Genomic DNA, 15866 nt, shown 5'->3' on the forward strand with positions numbered 1-15866 from the left:
TCCGCCTACATATATTTATATATATATATACCGTATCTTGCTGCTGCTTCTTTAAACGTAAGCTTTAGATTAAAGAGAAACAGACATCAAATATACACACAACAAACAAGCCACACCACTACCACCACCACCACCAACACGACAACGATTCCAAGTCGTATGTATATGTGACTAACCATTACAAGCAAATTCCGCGAAAACAAGGAAAGTACCAAATATACCAGACAAGTGACACACACGTACGGAGGCATTTTATTGAGAAGACGCTCGAGTCGCTGCTGTTGGACTGATAGAGAGGGTTGAAAAAAAAAAGAAAAGAAAAAAAAGAAGGGTAGAAACGGGGGAAGAAAGGAAAGGCCGACGGATGGAAGGAGAAGAGGGAGGAAAGCGAACGCTCTGTTTCGGAGGATTAAAACGGGGAAACCGTATTCCAAATTGAATCGGCAAACGATCAAGCGGTAGTTCTTTTAGCCCTTTAACTGGCCCCCAAGACCGGCTCCCTTACACTCGATCGATTGTGGTACGGAGAGCGCTGGAAATCGGTCGCAAAACTTTCGATTTTCGTGATAAAAAACGCCAACTTGCTTCCTGTCGCCTCCGGGACGGTTGCTTTGAGGCGGTACTGCAAGTACGGTAAGATCCGTACCGTTCTGAATGCCGCCAAGATCTTCGTTCAACTTCTCCTCTCTCTGTAATTTTTATGTCATTCGTGATTCTAGTAAAACGGATCTTGGCGCGGTGCATTCAGAGAAAAATATAGTGATAGCAGCTGTAATATAAGGGTAACAACTGTATAAAGGTGTACAAATTTTATATGTAGAATTGATGTCCATAGTTAAGTAAACTAATGTATGTAGTTGAATAAACTAATATATTTTTATAACTATAAAGTAGTTAATATATATATATATATATATATATACATAGTTTATTCGACTGTGTACATTAACTCTACATACAATACTTGTGCAGTTGTCATCTTTATAGTTGCCGCCACTATGTCGCTTTCTCTGAGATCTCATCGAATTTGTGACACATTTGTTGTGCTCGAGGCAAAACGCGCATTCAGCAGTCCGTTGCTGAAACGCGAGCGACAGGGCAGTGGTTTTTCAACTGCGAAAATTGTGCTCCAAAAGTCACAACTGAACTCTGTTGCACTTTACAGCCATACGTTCAATCTTAAACTTCGATATTTTTGTCATCAATTCATTCATTTTGAATCGAAATGAAATTATTGTTGCAACATGTACACGGAAGAGAAAGGTGGGAGGCAGATCGTTGATTAATCTCGTAATATCTAGTGGCGTTTACGGCCTCTCCGTCGCGAAGAGGCGAGTAAGGGGAACGTGTCTCTTCCGACGCTCCTATCCAGATTGAAAATCGATCGCGTAAACCGAGCGAACGATCGAGGAGGATCCAGTTAAAGGGTTAATCCGCGCCCGCGCGGGATCCAACCTTCGCGATTCTTGCGGGTAACCTCGTCGCTACACGAGCAGCCACACTCTAAATTCGAAACCAAATATGCGAATCCGGAAAGAGGGACCACACGGAGAAAAGGTGGAGGAGAGAACGTGTGAAAGAGAGCGTGTGTATGAGAGCGCGAGCGTGTGTGCGCGAGCGAGAGGGAGAGAGAGAGAGAGAGAGAGAGAGAGAGAGAGAGAAGGGCAGAGAGTGAGGGGAGAGATTACACGCGGCATACAAATCACCGGGCGATCGGATTGATCCGACTGGACGTGGACACGATCGCTCGCGACAGGGGCGTGAAATGTCCGCCTGTCATTGGCAGGGTTGTTTCTTGGTCACTTTGCAACGAGGCCTGGCCGCGCTTACCCTCGATTAACGCGCTTTCGAACGGGAAAAACTTTCCCCCCCTCCCACCACCACGCCCCGAAAATTAAGTCCGCGGGGCAATTCGCGCGTCGGTTCGGACTTTTTCTACTTTTTTTTTTTATTTTTTTAACGGGACGAAGTGCAAAGCGCGCGCACCCACGCGCCTATCGGCCACGACCCTGCGAATGACACCGGAAGTGGGTGGTATTGGCTATCGATGATGCCTCACCGAGATTAAATATGCATCGTCCCCTTCTCGGATGATCTATATTTATTCTCGCTCGACCGAATTATTAATAATTATACAGTTCTACTTTAGCGCCGCGAGTTCGCGACGGTGTACGCCCGGCCCTTTGACGAAGTTTCTCGTACTAATTCCAAGCGTAATTATCCTTTGAACGTCGAAAAGATCTAAATGTTTCGCGTCGCATTAAAGTGCCTCGAAGTAAAACGACACGGGAGTTTCTATTTTTCATTAGAATTTGCATTGAGTATACTTTGAAATACAACAAGAGTTTCTATTTTTTTTCTTTTTTTATTAGAATTTGCATCGAGTACTTTAAAATATAAAAGACAAGAGTTTCTATATTTACAATTATATTTAACAATTTGCTGCAAAATTGTTGATCGCGAACTGATATTAATAAAATAAAATCTTATGGAAATAAAAGTGTAATTAATCGTAAACTCGGAATTTAGAAAAAGGTCGTTAACACAAGTCGGAGACAATGCCACCCAATGTAAAAGAGGTCACGCGAGAGGAATAGAGATTTTCTTTCGTGCATCCTTTCCGTAGAGGAGAAACGAGCGCTCTTCCATTCTGCAAAAAGCGATATATATCCCGCCCCCTCCCCCTTTATCTTGAGAGGGAGGGAAAACGGTCCACGAAAATTGCGGGCCGAGCGCATGTTTATCGGCAACGGCAAATAATTAAGTTAATGACTGCCCGCTGAATGATGTAACGCAGCAAATGGCGTATTGAATAATTACCGTGACCTATGAGAAAACCGAATTGATCCTAACGCACTCGCTGCCGCGCTGGCCGGCTGTTAATTGGTTTCCGCGTTTTCATTAATTTTTAACGCCTCATAACCATAATTGCTGTTTATCGAGTTTATCATTTCTATAACATGGAAATTCCGACGGCGCGGATGGATACCTCCGTATCCGTCATTCTCCTTCATTTATCGAAAGATAAAAAATTTATATATATATATATATATATTTATTTATTTATTTATTCATATATATGCACTTATATTTATATTATACCTTCATTCACGTGTCATTGATTTTGTTCACTGCATAAATTAAATTGTAGATATACGACACGATTCGCGGCGAGAATGGCAGGATATACTTATTTTCTGTTAATATTGACGAGTGGGGGATAAAAAAGCGCGTCATATTTTTTTCGCCGTACATCTCAGCGTGACCTTTTCTCTCTCGTCACCGGCGACTTGCCAAATGAATTTTCCTATAACGCGAAGTGATTAACGTTCCCGCTGCAGCATGGAAGACGCGTCAGTCTGCGATGATGATGTACGATTGTCGATGTATTTCAAGCAAAAAAACCGCTCGGTCGGAGATTGCGGCGAGAACGCGACGTGACGACTCGTATCGATTTGCTGATAAGTAGCGCGCTCCGGTTTCCGGTTTCATTAACAATGAGATTAATCGAGGAATCCGTTTAAATATACACATTTCGGCCGTAGCGTTTCCGCGGCGTTCGGCGCGCGGCGCTGAATTAGCAAGCCGACGAAAAGCGCGACTCTAATAAACACAACACGCTGATGACACAAAATGACGGTGTCTCTCTTTTCATTCTCTCTCTCTCTTTTTTTTTCCTTTTTTTCTTTTCATGCGCGAGACAAACGAGAGCGGGGTTATCGCTCGAAACCGCGATTCACAAAACGAGAATATTAATAAAACGGTCGTATGTGTCGAGAGTGTTAAAAAAAAGAAAGAAAAATTGGAGAAAAAACATTTTCCGTCGAAAATATTGCGAGCTTACATCGTGTGTTGATTTTAACCGCGAGGTTCGATTCAGGAATTATTCAGATAGCGATAACCGTCGCGCGACGACATTTTCAGGAGTACTCTTTTTTTACCCCCCATTCAGAAAATTGACTCGCCGAACGAGATACCTCGGATAATCTCTCGGTCACGAATGACGATGAATGAGCCTTCCCCTCGGCTATCACTCGGCTCTGAGACGCGGCCGCACGAATCGACGTTTCATTTTAGCCCCGATATAGAGTCACGATCAACGTTCTGCGAAGGTTACGATCGATCCTGTCGTCCAGTTGCGCCCGTTCGATCAGGAGTAAACACGAAGCCACGCTGGGACACACACACGCTCCCCCCCCACACACACAAAACACACACACACACACAAGTGCATCAGGAGATACAAACACACATATACACACACGAACGCACGCAAAAAATTGTAACATTTTCAAAAATATTTCATCGATACGTCGTTATACAGTCGACTCAAATTCGGTCCGAAATTATTTGCGAGGAGGCGAAACCATAAATTTTCACATACTCGAAACGATTCAATTCGATTACAAGAACACACTTGGGCCCGTGGTTGAAATACATCGGCAAGACAGAAATCCCCGAAACACCCCTGCGATCGGCTCCTGCGATCGGTTTCTGGAACGCCGTCGGGAACGCGTCGGCGTTGCAGAGCCGTCAAAGTGAGAGTGAGAGAGAGAGAGAGAGAGAGAGAGAGAGAGAGAGAGAGAGACGCGCATTCTCTGCCCGAGATTGATTGTAGCACACAATGACGTTTACGAGCGAACGGCGAAAGCTGCGAGAATCACGAGGGGTGCGCGTTTAAACGCAATTGAGAGTTGCATTGCCCGAAGGAAGAGAGAGGGAGAGCGCCTTTTTGCGTAAAGTAAAAGGAGGACTAAAAGAGAGATTGAAAGCAAAAAGAGGGGGGGAGGGTGGGGGACGATACGGCCGGTCAGTCGGTTTTTTTCTTGTCGGAGGAGAAGAGAGAGATGAATTTCTCAATAAAACGCCACCGGGCTGTATATCTCAGTCAATATATCTCTATCTATATATATATCTATAAATATATATTATATATTATATTAGTAGTACATTATATCTATATACTGCATGGCTAACATAAACATATATTATATTACGTAATTCACGAGAGTGACTCTAACGAAGGTTTTCCCCTCCGTTCTGCGTCTTCGGGTCTGTCCGCCGCCGCGATGCGTGACACGAGGGAGGAGGGGGGGAGGGGAAGAACAAGGGTGTGCATCGCGGCGGTGTGTGCGCGTGTGTGAGTATGTATGTGATCGCCGGTGTCTCGATTCACCCCGAAAAGAGCGCGCGTTTCGCGAAGGAACCATGCACTCAGGGTAGTCGGGATAATTCAAAACAACTGGAAAAGGGGGGAGGTCACCGTGTGCGGACGCGCGCGGCCCGCCGCCGCACGAGAGGGTGTCCCTGGGGGACGAAAATAACTCCGCCGCCACACAGGGCGCGCAACAAGGGCGTTGTGTGCCGTCATCGCTATCGCTGCCGCCCGCGACAGTGCAACGTTGCACACACGTACACATGCACACATACACACAAGCGCGCGCGCACGGTAAGACCGGCACGAGAGCGACCGAAGGTGTTCTGACGTGAGGCAATTTATTTATTTCCGAGCCCGGGGAAATATTGCTCGAATGCGAAATATGACAATCCCGCGATATCTCCAGCTGTCAAGCGTCTTCGTTTCTCTTTTTTGCCCCTCTCTTCTCCCCTCTCTCTCTCTCTTTTACCAAAACGCGATTCCCCTTCATTAATGCGATTGTCGGTATAGACAATCCCGAATTTTTTCAATCGCTCGGCTAGAAATCTCGCGAGAGAGTCTATAGCTTTAAAAAAAAAGGGAAACGAAGACCGAAAAATTCGACTCGCTACGATATCTTGGGGCAATGTTGCATTTCGCGTTATTTCGCCCTAAAAAAATATGAACTAAAAAAACACGGGGTGTGGATTTAACATCATTTGATGTTTATATAAACACCAACGTGGAATTATAAACATCAAACGATATTAAATCTAGAAATATAAATTAACCCCGTTGCATTTTGGACGTACGCTTTTAAAAATATAAGGGTAGATTTAATATCCATTTGGTGTTCGTACAAACACCAATATCAATGCCATTTAACACCATTTATGCGAACCACCAGCGTGGCGAGAATTATACGTAGACATCAAATGAGTGTTACATCCGCATCCATATTTTTAGAATGTACGCCCAATTCAATGGGGATTAATCTACTCGTAGATTTTGTCCCACCGTAAATTACCGCCTCGCGTCAGAGAGCTCTTCGCGCGTGACGCCCTATATTCGGGCGCCAGCTATTCGGAAGGCGGGACCGCGGCGCGCGGGACACCCCGGTGACACGGCGACGGGCCGCGCGATTCCTTTCGTGGCGAATCCGACGACGGCGATTCGAAAGTTTGTTTGTTACGTTGCTACGGCATGGAAACGAGGACGGGGAAACGAGCGCGCGCGCGCGGGCGCGCGCGGGAGCGGTGTCGGTTGACGGGCGCCCAACGCACGTGTGTCCGGAGAGAGAGCTGCCCCGCGCGACCTCCCGGCGCCCTCGTTTCCCTCGTGCCCTTCTCTGTCTCTCGCGTCTTTGTCCTTAGAGAAACACGACCACGAAGACGTACCACACGGGGGAAAAGTGATCTTTAGACGAACTGCCGCCGCGCCAGGCGTCGACGAGTTTCACCGCGCCCTACGCCCGCCTGGACGACCTTTTAAACGCGGAGAATATAACGCGCGGGGGTGACACCTCGGCGAAAACGAGGAGGCACACTTGTTTGCAATCGAGACGCGCTGAAATTCACCGTGTGTGACACACACAGTGACGTTTAATCGCGTCTCCGCGTTTCAATCCAGCAATTTGCGAACGTCTGTTTATGAGAGCGCAGACGGGACCCGGTAAGCGGGAACGGTGTTTCCCGACCAAGGGAAAATTTCGCCCTTAAACTCCGGACCGGCGGCGGGACTTGGCCGGCGGATCCGGTGATGGTCGACAGGCGAGCGGAAGGGATTTGTCGACGCGTGGCCCATGGGAATGCGATGTCTCGATAGACGCGAGCATCTTGCTGCGTGCAGAATACCCCCATCCGAACCCCCACCCCCCACCCCCGCCAGACAACTCCCCACGACTAGAGCTGTTACCGAAAGTATACCAACCCCCTTTACTTAGCTGTTAAATGGATTGAACAAATAGCCCTCCCGCCAGGTAGTACTTGCCCGCCCGCCCGCCCCCTCTCTTCTTGCCCCGTAATTTGTTAGTCGAAACCACTATCACCACCACTCCCCTCTCATCCCCCGCCCCGCCACTTCAACAAGACAAAGCATGAATGTCGAGAGGAAGTCTCGAGCATAGATACAAGTACAATATCCCAGCCACTTGATACACACTCGGCGCGTATATCGTACAGCAAGTGAACGGTAAAAGTAGTACAAAAAAGTAGTGTGTGTGTGGGTGTGTGTGTGTGTGTGTGTGTACGTGTGTGTGTGTGTAAAGGTACAAGTTGGTCTCTCCGAGTCCCTTTAAATTCAGGCATTCGGAGAGACGAACCGAACAGACGGAGGTTGTCGCGAGGTCCTCGCGTTCCTCCACGTTTTTTTTTTCTTTCTTTTTTCGGCGGAACGTGAACGCTCGGGTTTGCGGAAACGCAGCCCGACCCGCGCCTGCAAATCGTGTGCAGCGCCCCTCTCTTTTATAAGGCCAACCGGACGTAGCGTTACGAAATATGCATAATGTTTAATTACATTTAGGTGCAATACGACGTGTTGTGCGCGCAAACACACGTAAGTATTAACGACGCTAGTTACGTATTCTCGCCGTTTCATACGATTCATACGCGCGGCACGGGGCGGCGGTAGGGGGGAGGGGGTCACGCTTCTGTTTGCGCGCGTTCTGATATTTGGCCGCTTGAATTAGTGATCGACTTTACGCGTTAATCTGTAATTCAACGTTAGTCGTTAAATGCGTTCGGCACGGGGATTGTAATCGCTTTAAGCCGGGATAAACTCGCGCGCGCGAGCGGATATACGGCGCGGATGATTTGACTGATTTATAACTTTTCGTGATGCACAGGTCTGGACGTGCAGCGCTGTATCATATACGCGTCGAGTCTAGTTTATAGTTGCTCGACGAGCTATATAAACGTATACCGAGTGAACGCGACAATCACAAGCGTACACCAAACATCTGTGAGTGCCGAAAGAAAATTTGCCGACTTCGATGTCGCGATACGTACACTGAAAGAACGATTTTGTTGAAAGACCTAAAAATTTTGCTAAAAACAGATTTAAATATAACTTTTTATTGAACAAAACAATTTAAATATAACTTTTTATTGAACAAAACAATTTGTTGGAATGTTAAAACTGATAAGTATTGCTATAAAACATTTCGATATTCTAGCAATCATTTTGACTTTCGCACAAAATAATTTTGATTATTGAATAAAAATTATTTTCAGATCTGGATTCAGCAAAATTGTTTTTTTCGTGTAAGAACGTAAAAAAAAAGAAAGCAATCAATCGACCGCCAGTACAAACTCGTCGCAATTTCTTCTAAACGGATAGCGTGTCCGTGTGTGCGTGTGTAATGTGTGCAGGATGAAAGCTGCGTGACTTTGTTTTACTTTCAGAGATCGGCGATCGAGATTGTAACAGTCACAGAACTGTCCGCTCCATTCCTCAGGTGAAATAATTATACATTCGTTAAAAATGATTTTAAAAACCGTGTTACTTTACATAAAATTTTACATAAAATGCGCGATAATATAATAATCTCCGCCGGCGGGAATGAGGCGTCATCTCCGAAAATCGTCGATTCCACCCTTGCTGAGGAATGGCGAAAAGAGAATTAGAGACACCGAGAGAGGGTGAATCGGGGTGGGAGGACCGCGGGAGGACGGTGGGTGGGCGCGCAAGGGTGGAACACGAAATGGGACACCGCGAATATCGCCGGCCGGCGCGGCGGGCGCGCCGTGCAATAAGCAATAAAATCGAATCGCCGCCATAAATCTCGGCGAAGCGAGAAAATCCGAAAGAATGCCGGCCGCGGACTCCGCCGCGGAATGCCAGGGCCTGTTCGAGCGAGGCGAACGGGGCCACCGGATGAGCGTCGCGAGCGCGGGATTGTTAGATCCCTGACGAGTGATTCTCGCCAGGCACGTGTCGAATTTAACGCTTGAATCTCCATTGTCATAAAATATTAAATTAAATAAAATGTCACAGTACGGACCCCGAAATTATCGGACACAACCAGAGAATTTCAAAATTAATGTTTGCTTATTATTAAGTTTTATAAAAAAAAATGACGGGTGTATGATAGAAAAATATATCAAATCCAAAGGAAAAACTCAAAATCGTGTTAACAATTTATAGCAAAGAATTTTATAAATTCTAAAATTCCTGATTGACGGCGGTAACGAGAAATTCGTAAAGCTGTGTAATCTCTACATCTCGTACGACTTAAAATATCAGTTTTTCATTTGCCTTCAAACGAATTGCAAATAATTCAAAATTCACTTAGCTCTTAATTTAGCCCGCTATCGGCTATTATGCTAATCGCCATTCTTTTCCGTTCAGTCCTTCGCCGAGATAGCTCGAGACACACATACACATAACCGAAGGAACGAGGCCGGGGGGTGGCCGCGTGCGTGTATTATTTTATTATATATATATCAAGGGGCTATTGGGGCCACGTGACGCCAACGGACGGGTGCCTCCGCTCCGGGAACGAGATCGCAATCATTCTTGAGTTATTCCAAACAGCGGCTCGAGAGTATGTGGGTGAACGTGCCCGCACCGCGTCCGCCGTCCCAGCCTCTCCCCCTTCCCCCGATCTGACCCTCGAGTGACAAACTCGATTTTGATTGGAAAACGAAGCAATCCGCGGGGCCGGCCAGCCTCGGCTACCCTACATCACCCCACGGTATATTAGCCCTCGAGGGCCGATGTCTTCTCGAGTCAAGTCGAACCACTCGGCGCGCCTCTCGACGAGCGAGTTTTACCTTCGGTAATTACTTCGGCGGTTCGCTTTCTCGCGGCTATCTTTTTATGAATAACATTACGTAAGATTATTCATATAAAGACATGTGTGAGTTTAAAGTACATGTAATAATTTCGTGAGACGATCTCCTCTCACCTTCTTCCCCGTCCTCCCCCTCCCCCCGAAAGCGGGTTGCTCATCGAAAGGACGGGTTTCGCGAAATTATCCCGGGACGGCACGCGACCCCCTCGATTGCAAATTAAACTCGCGATTGGGGCTGCGTTTATTAAAGTTAACGGCGACAACGGACTGCCGACAGGACGGAGGGGGAAGGGACAACGCTTTCCCTTCGAAGTGCATCTTCCGGGCGAAGTGCATTTTGCCCGTACCTTTTGATCCACGTGGAAGCTCTTGTACGGTCGCGACGTATCGTTACGGAGCGAGGCACCGTCTCTAACGGGGCACAAAGCATCGGGAGCATCCCCGGCCGTCACTTCCGCTTTTGTTACGTCCGTATGCAACGCGCGCGCACGTGTGTATATGTGCACATAAACACACACACACACACACACACACACGTACGCGACAGACACGAGATCGCGTGGTGCATCGTCGTCGACTTTGAACCACGTTCGATTAAGCCCCACCGACGAGCGCGCGAGCGAACGAGCGAGCGAGCGAGCGCGCGCGCGCGCATGTACTCCATCAGATTTTTCACGCGGTCTGATTGGCCGCTGTTGCACGGGGCCGTTCGTCAAAGCGACCGCGTCGTTGACAAACTCACCCCCGATATATGCCGACCATCTCCCCCCCGCCGACCACTCTCCCCCTCGGCCGTGGTACACCCTCGATTTTATTGTTTCCCTAATTCTAGCTCGGGTATTTTTAAACTCGTCTTTCCACCTCCGACGGCGATTCCAAATAAACGCATTAAAACCTAACGATCCGTCCTTAACTTCACGTTTTTTTTTCCCGTTTCGACTGAATATCGATTTTATCAAAATAAATTCCAGAGAGCCGAGAGAGAAACAGAGAAGAGATATCGTCATTCTATTCAATATCTCTTGAAAAATTAAAAACTTTGAATTGAAATAACGATTTAGAATTCATTGAGTTTTTTGTACGGTTTTCCCAGTTCCAAAAGTTTGCTGCCCTGTTGCGTCTCTCCGCTGGTACTTGAGGGAAGGAGGGGGGAGAGGGAAAAGTGTCACTTCTCGACGGTCTCTCGAAGCGCAAAGTGCAAATGTACGCCGTCTGAATTATTTTCCGACGAATATCCGCGTCACCTGTGAGGGGAGGGGGCGGCGAAGCGGAGTTAATGCTTTATCGCGATGCATCGCGCGGCAACGTGAATCGCGGAGGAGGGAGGGAGGGGGAATGGGATAGTTTGACGTCCGCTCCTGGTTTGACAAGCAACCCCTTAGATTTTCGCGAAGACGTCGCATCGTCGGAAAATTCGTCGTGTCGTCCGTGGAGCGGATTTCCCGGCGAATAAACTTTTCACGAGCGGCAAGATGTCCCTTCTCCTTCCCCTCTGCGCGTTACACGCGGAACGAAGTCGCGGTTGACGGAAACTTAGCAGGGAGAGACTTGCTCTCTCCGCTCTCGGACGCGGCTAACGAACGTAGGGGTTTTCTAGAATTTTGAGAAATACGGCGACGATGCATGTTAAACTGTAATCATCTAACGAGGCAAGAAAGGCAATTAAATAATTTCGCGAGTTAATTATTAACGTTACTTAAACGCCAATTTCAAGTGGCGTTGACACGTCTTCTCGCGTAATTTTTCAGAATCTTCCTTTTGAAGATTTAAGAAGAACGGCAGAATCGCTCGACGGAAAGAGACTGATTTTTATTTTCGTATCGCACCGCAATCGATTCTCGATAATATGCAATAATTTGACAGAATCGACAACACGAGCAATCATTTGCTCTCTCTCTCTTTCTCTCTCCCCCTATCTCTTTTATTCTAATTTGTTAGCAATTTCCGATCGTATTCACTCGTGTCCTCCAAATATATGATCTTCGATTAAAGCGCTAAAGTGAAATTACGCGCAATACAACGACAGATATGAAAATTGTACGACTGATAGAATGAGATAATTCGATCGCATTTCATTCAGACACGTCAGTAATTTGTAACACGAAGTAATTTGGTCGCCTCATTCTTAATCGCGTATCAATGGTTTAGAAAGGTGCAAATAATCAAATTAAAGAAGCCTTACAGAGCAATTTGTCCTTCAAATTAATTTTTTAATTTTAATTATATTTCAATAATGTAAAAAAATAATTGTAATTGCTCAGTATACATATCATAAAAATAAACAGATAAATGTTTTACAATAGATTGAAAGAACTATTTTATCCGGCGTTAGAAGTAACTGCAAATTGAGAATTTCGAAATAATTTTAAAATAAAGGACAAAATATATTTACGTCCCGCGTTTCCGCAGCTTCAATTTCTAAATTTTTGTAATAGATTCGTATATGTCTCGCAATAGATTCGTCACCGACAGATAAATAAATCGTCTCGATTGCCGGAAGAGGCGCACAAAGTGCCTCCATGGCTCTTACAAGTCGATCACCGATGTGACTCGCGATCTCCTCTCTCTCTCTCCCTCTGTCTCTCCCCTGCCTACCTCCCTCCTTCCCTCCATCTGTCTCTTTCTCTTTGTTTTCCGCTCCCAAAGCTCCGGGCAATAATGAACGCGTCAATTTTCCATCTCGTCCCATCCGCTCTCGCCCTTACTGCTCTCGTCCACCCCTCTCCCCCTGCCCTGCTATCGCAACCCCCTCTTTGCCCCTTCCGCGCCGAAGCTGTCCCTATTTTCTCGTGCAATTTTTTTTCTTCCAGCTCCGCTCCTTTCACCCGTTATCGGCCCCGCTTGCTAATGGCACGCGATTGCCTTTCGCGTTTATCCCGGGACACGGCGTGGCGTTCCCGCGCGTCCGACGACCGGGCGAGCGGGCGGGACGGGGGCAGGGGGAAGTCCCGCGGACTGCGCCCATATCCGCGACCTTTGGCCCACCGGCCGCCGATCGGCGTGTGTCGGCGACACGCGCGCGAGCCCATCCTGCAGGACGTTTCATTTCTCGCGACGCGCGGATCGACATTCGGCTCCCGCCCTCCTCCCATCCCTCTTCTCTCGTCCGCGAGAGAACGTTCGTTCGGTCACATTGCGAAATTAGCCCTTCACCGGCGGCAGCAAAGGAAGGAAATTTTTTGCCCGCGTTTCTCCTATTCTCCCCACGGCCTCTCTATATTTTCCATTAGTCTCGGCACAGCTTCCGTATTCCGGAGCACTTAAATTTCGCTCGACCCTCTCGTTTCCCCCGACGAAGTACCGGTTTTTTTTTTCTAATAAATATCGGGATGATTTATTTATTTGAATTGGAAAAGAAAAAAAGGAGAAGAGAAGCGTAAAACGCGCGTGCGCGCATATATGTGCGTTGTCCCGAACGAAGTCCGCCGCGAAGGGGTTAAAATCTCACCGAATCATCTCGAAGGGTTTTAAAAATTCAATAAAGGCTCGCGGAGCGCGAGCAAATGGATCTTAAATATAACATCCCTCCAATTCGACATGTCCCATCGATATGCCATCGGTGGGAGGGGAGGGGGTAGGGAGAAAATGGACGCGGAGATAGAGCGCTCTGTCTCTCTCGTACTCGCTCTCTTTTTTAAATTTACATAATTGAAAAGGAGAAGAGAGAAAGAGAGAGAGAGAAAGAAAGAGAGAGAAGAGGGGAGGACGCGACGCGCAACGCGAAAAGTCGCGAGACGATCATTTCCAATTTCGAACTAATTTTACGGTCAAATTGAAAACGACGCAGTCGTTGTTATTATTATAACCGAGGAACACCGCCTATCGATCGGCAAGGGCCATTAAACTCGAAACGACAAAATATAGTTATTTCATAGATGAATGGAGGACTATTACGTTCGAATGGCTATTAACAATTTGGTGCGGCCTGGTGATCAATTATTATGTATTCATTTCTGTGTGTGTGTGTGTGTGTGTACGCGTGTCTGTGTGTCGCGAGTGCATGTGTGCACGTCGGTAATTTCGGACCGGCGGGCACTTTTTCCCTCCCGCCTTTAATGCGAAGTCAACGATTCTCCCTCTCCGCCCATATCGGTACTTACGAATTAATAGGAGCCCGTCAGCTCTTCAATTCAATTAAAACACACGCCACGGCGCTCGCGGACGGCGCGGCGCGGGGAGGGAGCCGAGAATGCGCGCCGAGAAGCGTGAATAAAATTGATTTGTCGCCGATATCGGACACTATATACATTCGTATGCGTCATTAAGGACCAACCGGTTGAATAACCCAGATCTGCTTAATTCCGAACGGTGGTGCGGCGGCGCGCGGACGACGCGGCGGACCGTCACGTCGCGTCGCGCGAGATTTTTTCGTGTCTATCTCTTGCACGCGTGAATACGTAGGTACATACATACATACGTACGTAGTCCGCGCGCACGGTCGTTGACGGATGAAAATTTGATTCGCGACCGACTAATCGAGTCGCTTACTCGGCACACAACGACACGTTCATTCAAACTACATTAAAACGCCACAATGATACATGTATGTACATATATGTTTATAAGGGTGTGTATATAAATGCATATACATACGTTATACATATATATATATATATACACATCTTTCTTTCTTGCCCAGCAACAATGGAACAACATTTACTATTCCGCTCTCATACAGAAAGACAAACACGAAACTCGCTCCACGGACTCTCTTCCCCTCTTCCCTTCGCCGTCCTTCTTTCCTCTCCCCTCCTTCCTCTGCTCTCGCGGCCGCTCCGGATCCTCGGGTGCTCTCGCAGACTCTCGGAATCGAATTCCCGATGCACTCGTGTTCCCGAGTCCCGCGAACTCGCGGATCCCGGGGGGGGGCGCAGCGCGAACGATCCACGAAAGGATCGCATGATCTGCGTAGCGCGAGCAAACCTGGGACTCTCTTTCCCTCCCCCTCCCCTCCCGCTTCTCCTCCGTAAAGCTCGTGTCACATCACCACGTGGCGGACAGAGATGTGGATCCGGATAACGCGTGTCATGAATCGTAGAAGTAGAGGATCATATCTCTATTCCGCGCCGATTTCCAAACTGAATCCTTGGCCACTTCAATCCGATTGGCTGGTCAACGATTCGCCGTTCGCAGTCGAAAATATCCAATCCGTCCGCGTTCGCGATGCGTGGTGTGACACGGTCTTTGAGGCTCTCATCCTCTCGGAGGAGTCGCGGGTTAAGAGAGCTCCATAGGATCCTCGCGCCAGCGGAGCGTCACATCGCATCCTTCCCCTTTCTCCCTGATATCCCCCGTACCCCCTCATACGAAAGAGAGAATGCGCATCTTTATGACACACTTGCATCCGCCCCCCTGCCCTTTTCGTACCCCCTTAGTGATATGTATGATTTATTACCAGCCAGCCAGTAGCTCTGAGTTTGGAATTCGTGTATGCAACTCAAGTTTCCTTCCCTATACATATATATATATATATATAATGACTTGTGTACATGCTACGTTACGTACCTATATTTACCCTATTAAATGTTATATCTGTCTTGGACGCGAAAACGAAGCGAGAGAGAAAAGATAACAACGACCTGTCAAAAAAAAAAAAGAAAGAAAAAGATAAAAAAAAGAGAGAAAGGTCGTGCGACATTCAGCCACGTTCCTACTGACTAACATCGGTCTTTTTTTTCTGCTTTCAGCTGCACAGATTCCACAACGCGGAAGTAAGTACGATTAAATTACGTTTGAAAAACCGCAACTCTGCTCTCCTTCATCCCCTTCGCTCCTCTCCCTCTTCCCCCCTCCCACTTCCACTCCCGCCACCTCTGGAGTCTCTTCCCCATCCGCCCTCCCTCTCGCACCTCTTCTCGCTCCGTAATTGCGATTATCGTCGATTAGACGTCGTTTAGGGGCCGTAGAAGGGCAAGGATGCGGAACTCTACACGTGGA

At 47.4% G+C, this 15866-nt stretch overlaps 1 protein-coding gene across 1 annotated transcript in view; it reads left to right on the plus strand.

The window, feature by feature from the left end:
• LOC105454452 (hepatocyte nuclear factor 6-like) overlaps nt 1–15866 on the plus strand; it is an 88197-nt gene that overhangs the window by 60614 nt on the left and 11717 nt on the right. The window contains exon 4 of the mRNA XM_011697064.1: nt 15617–15640. Coding sequence (XP_011695366.1) covers nt 15617–15640 — 24 coding nt within the window. The remainder of the gene's footprint in view (nt 1–15616; nt 15641–15866) is intronic.

This window comes from Wasmannia auropunctata, unplaced genomic scaffold (genome assembly GCF_000956235.1).
Source record: "Wasmannia auropunctata unplaced genomic scaffold, wasmannia.A_1.0 LD335985.1, whole genome shotgun sequence".
NCBI classification, from domain to species: Eukaryota; Metazoa; Arthropoda; class Insecta; order Hymenoptera; family Formicidae; genus Wasmannia; species Wasmannia auropunctata.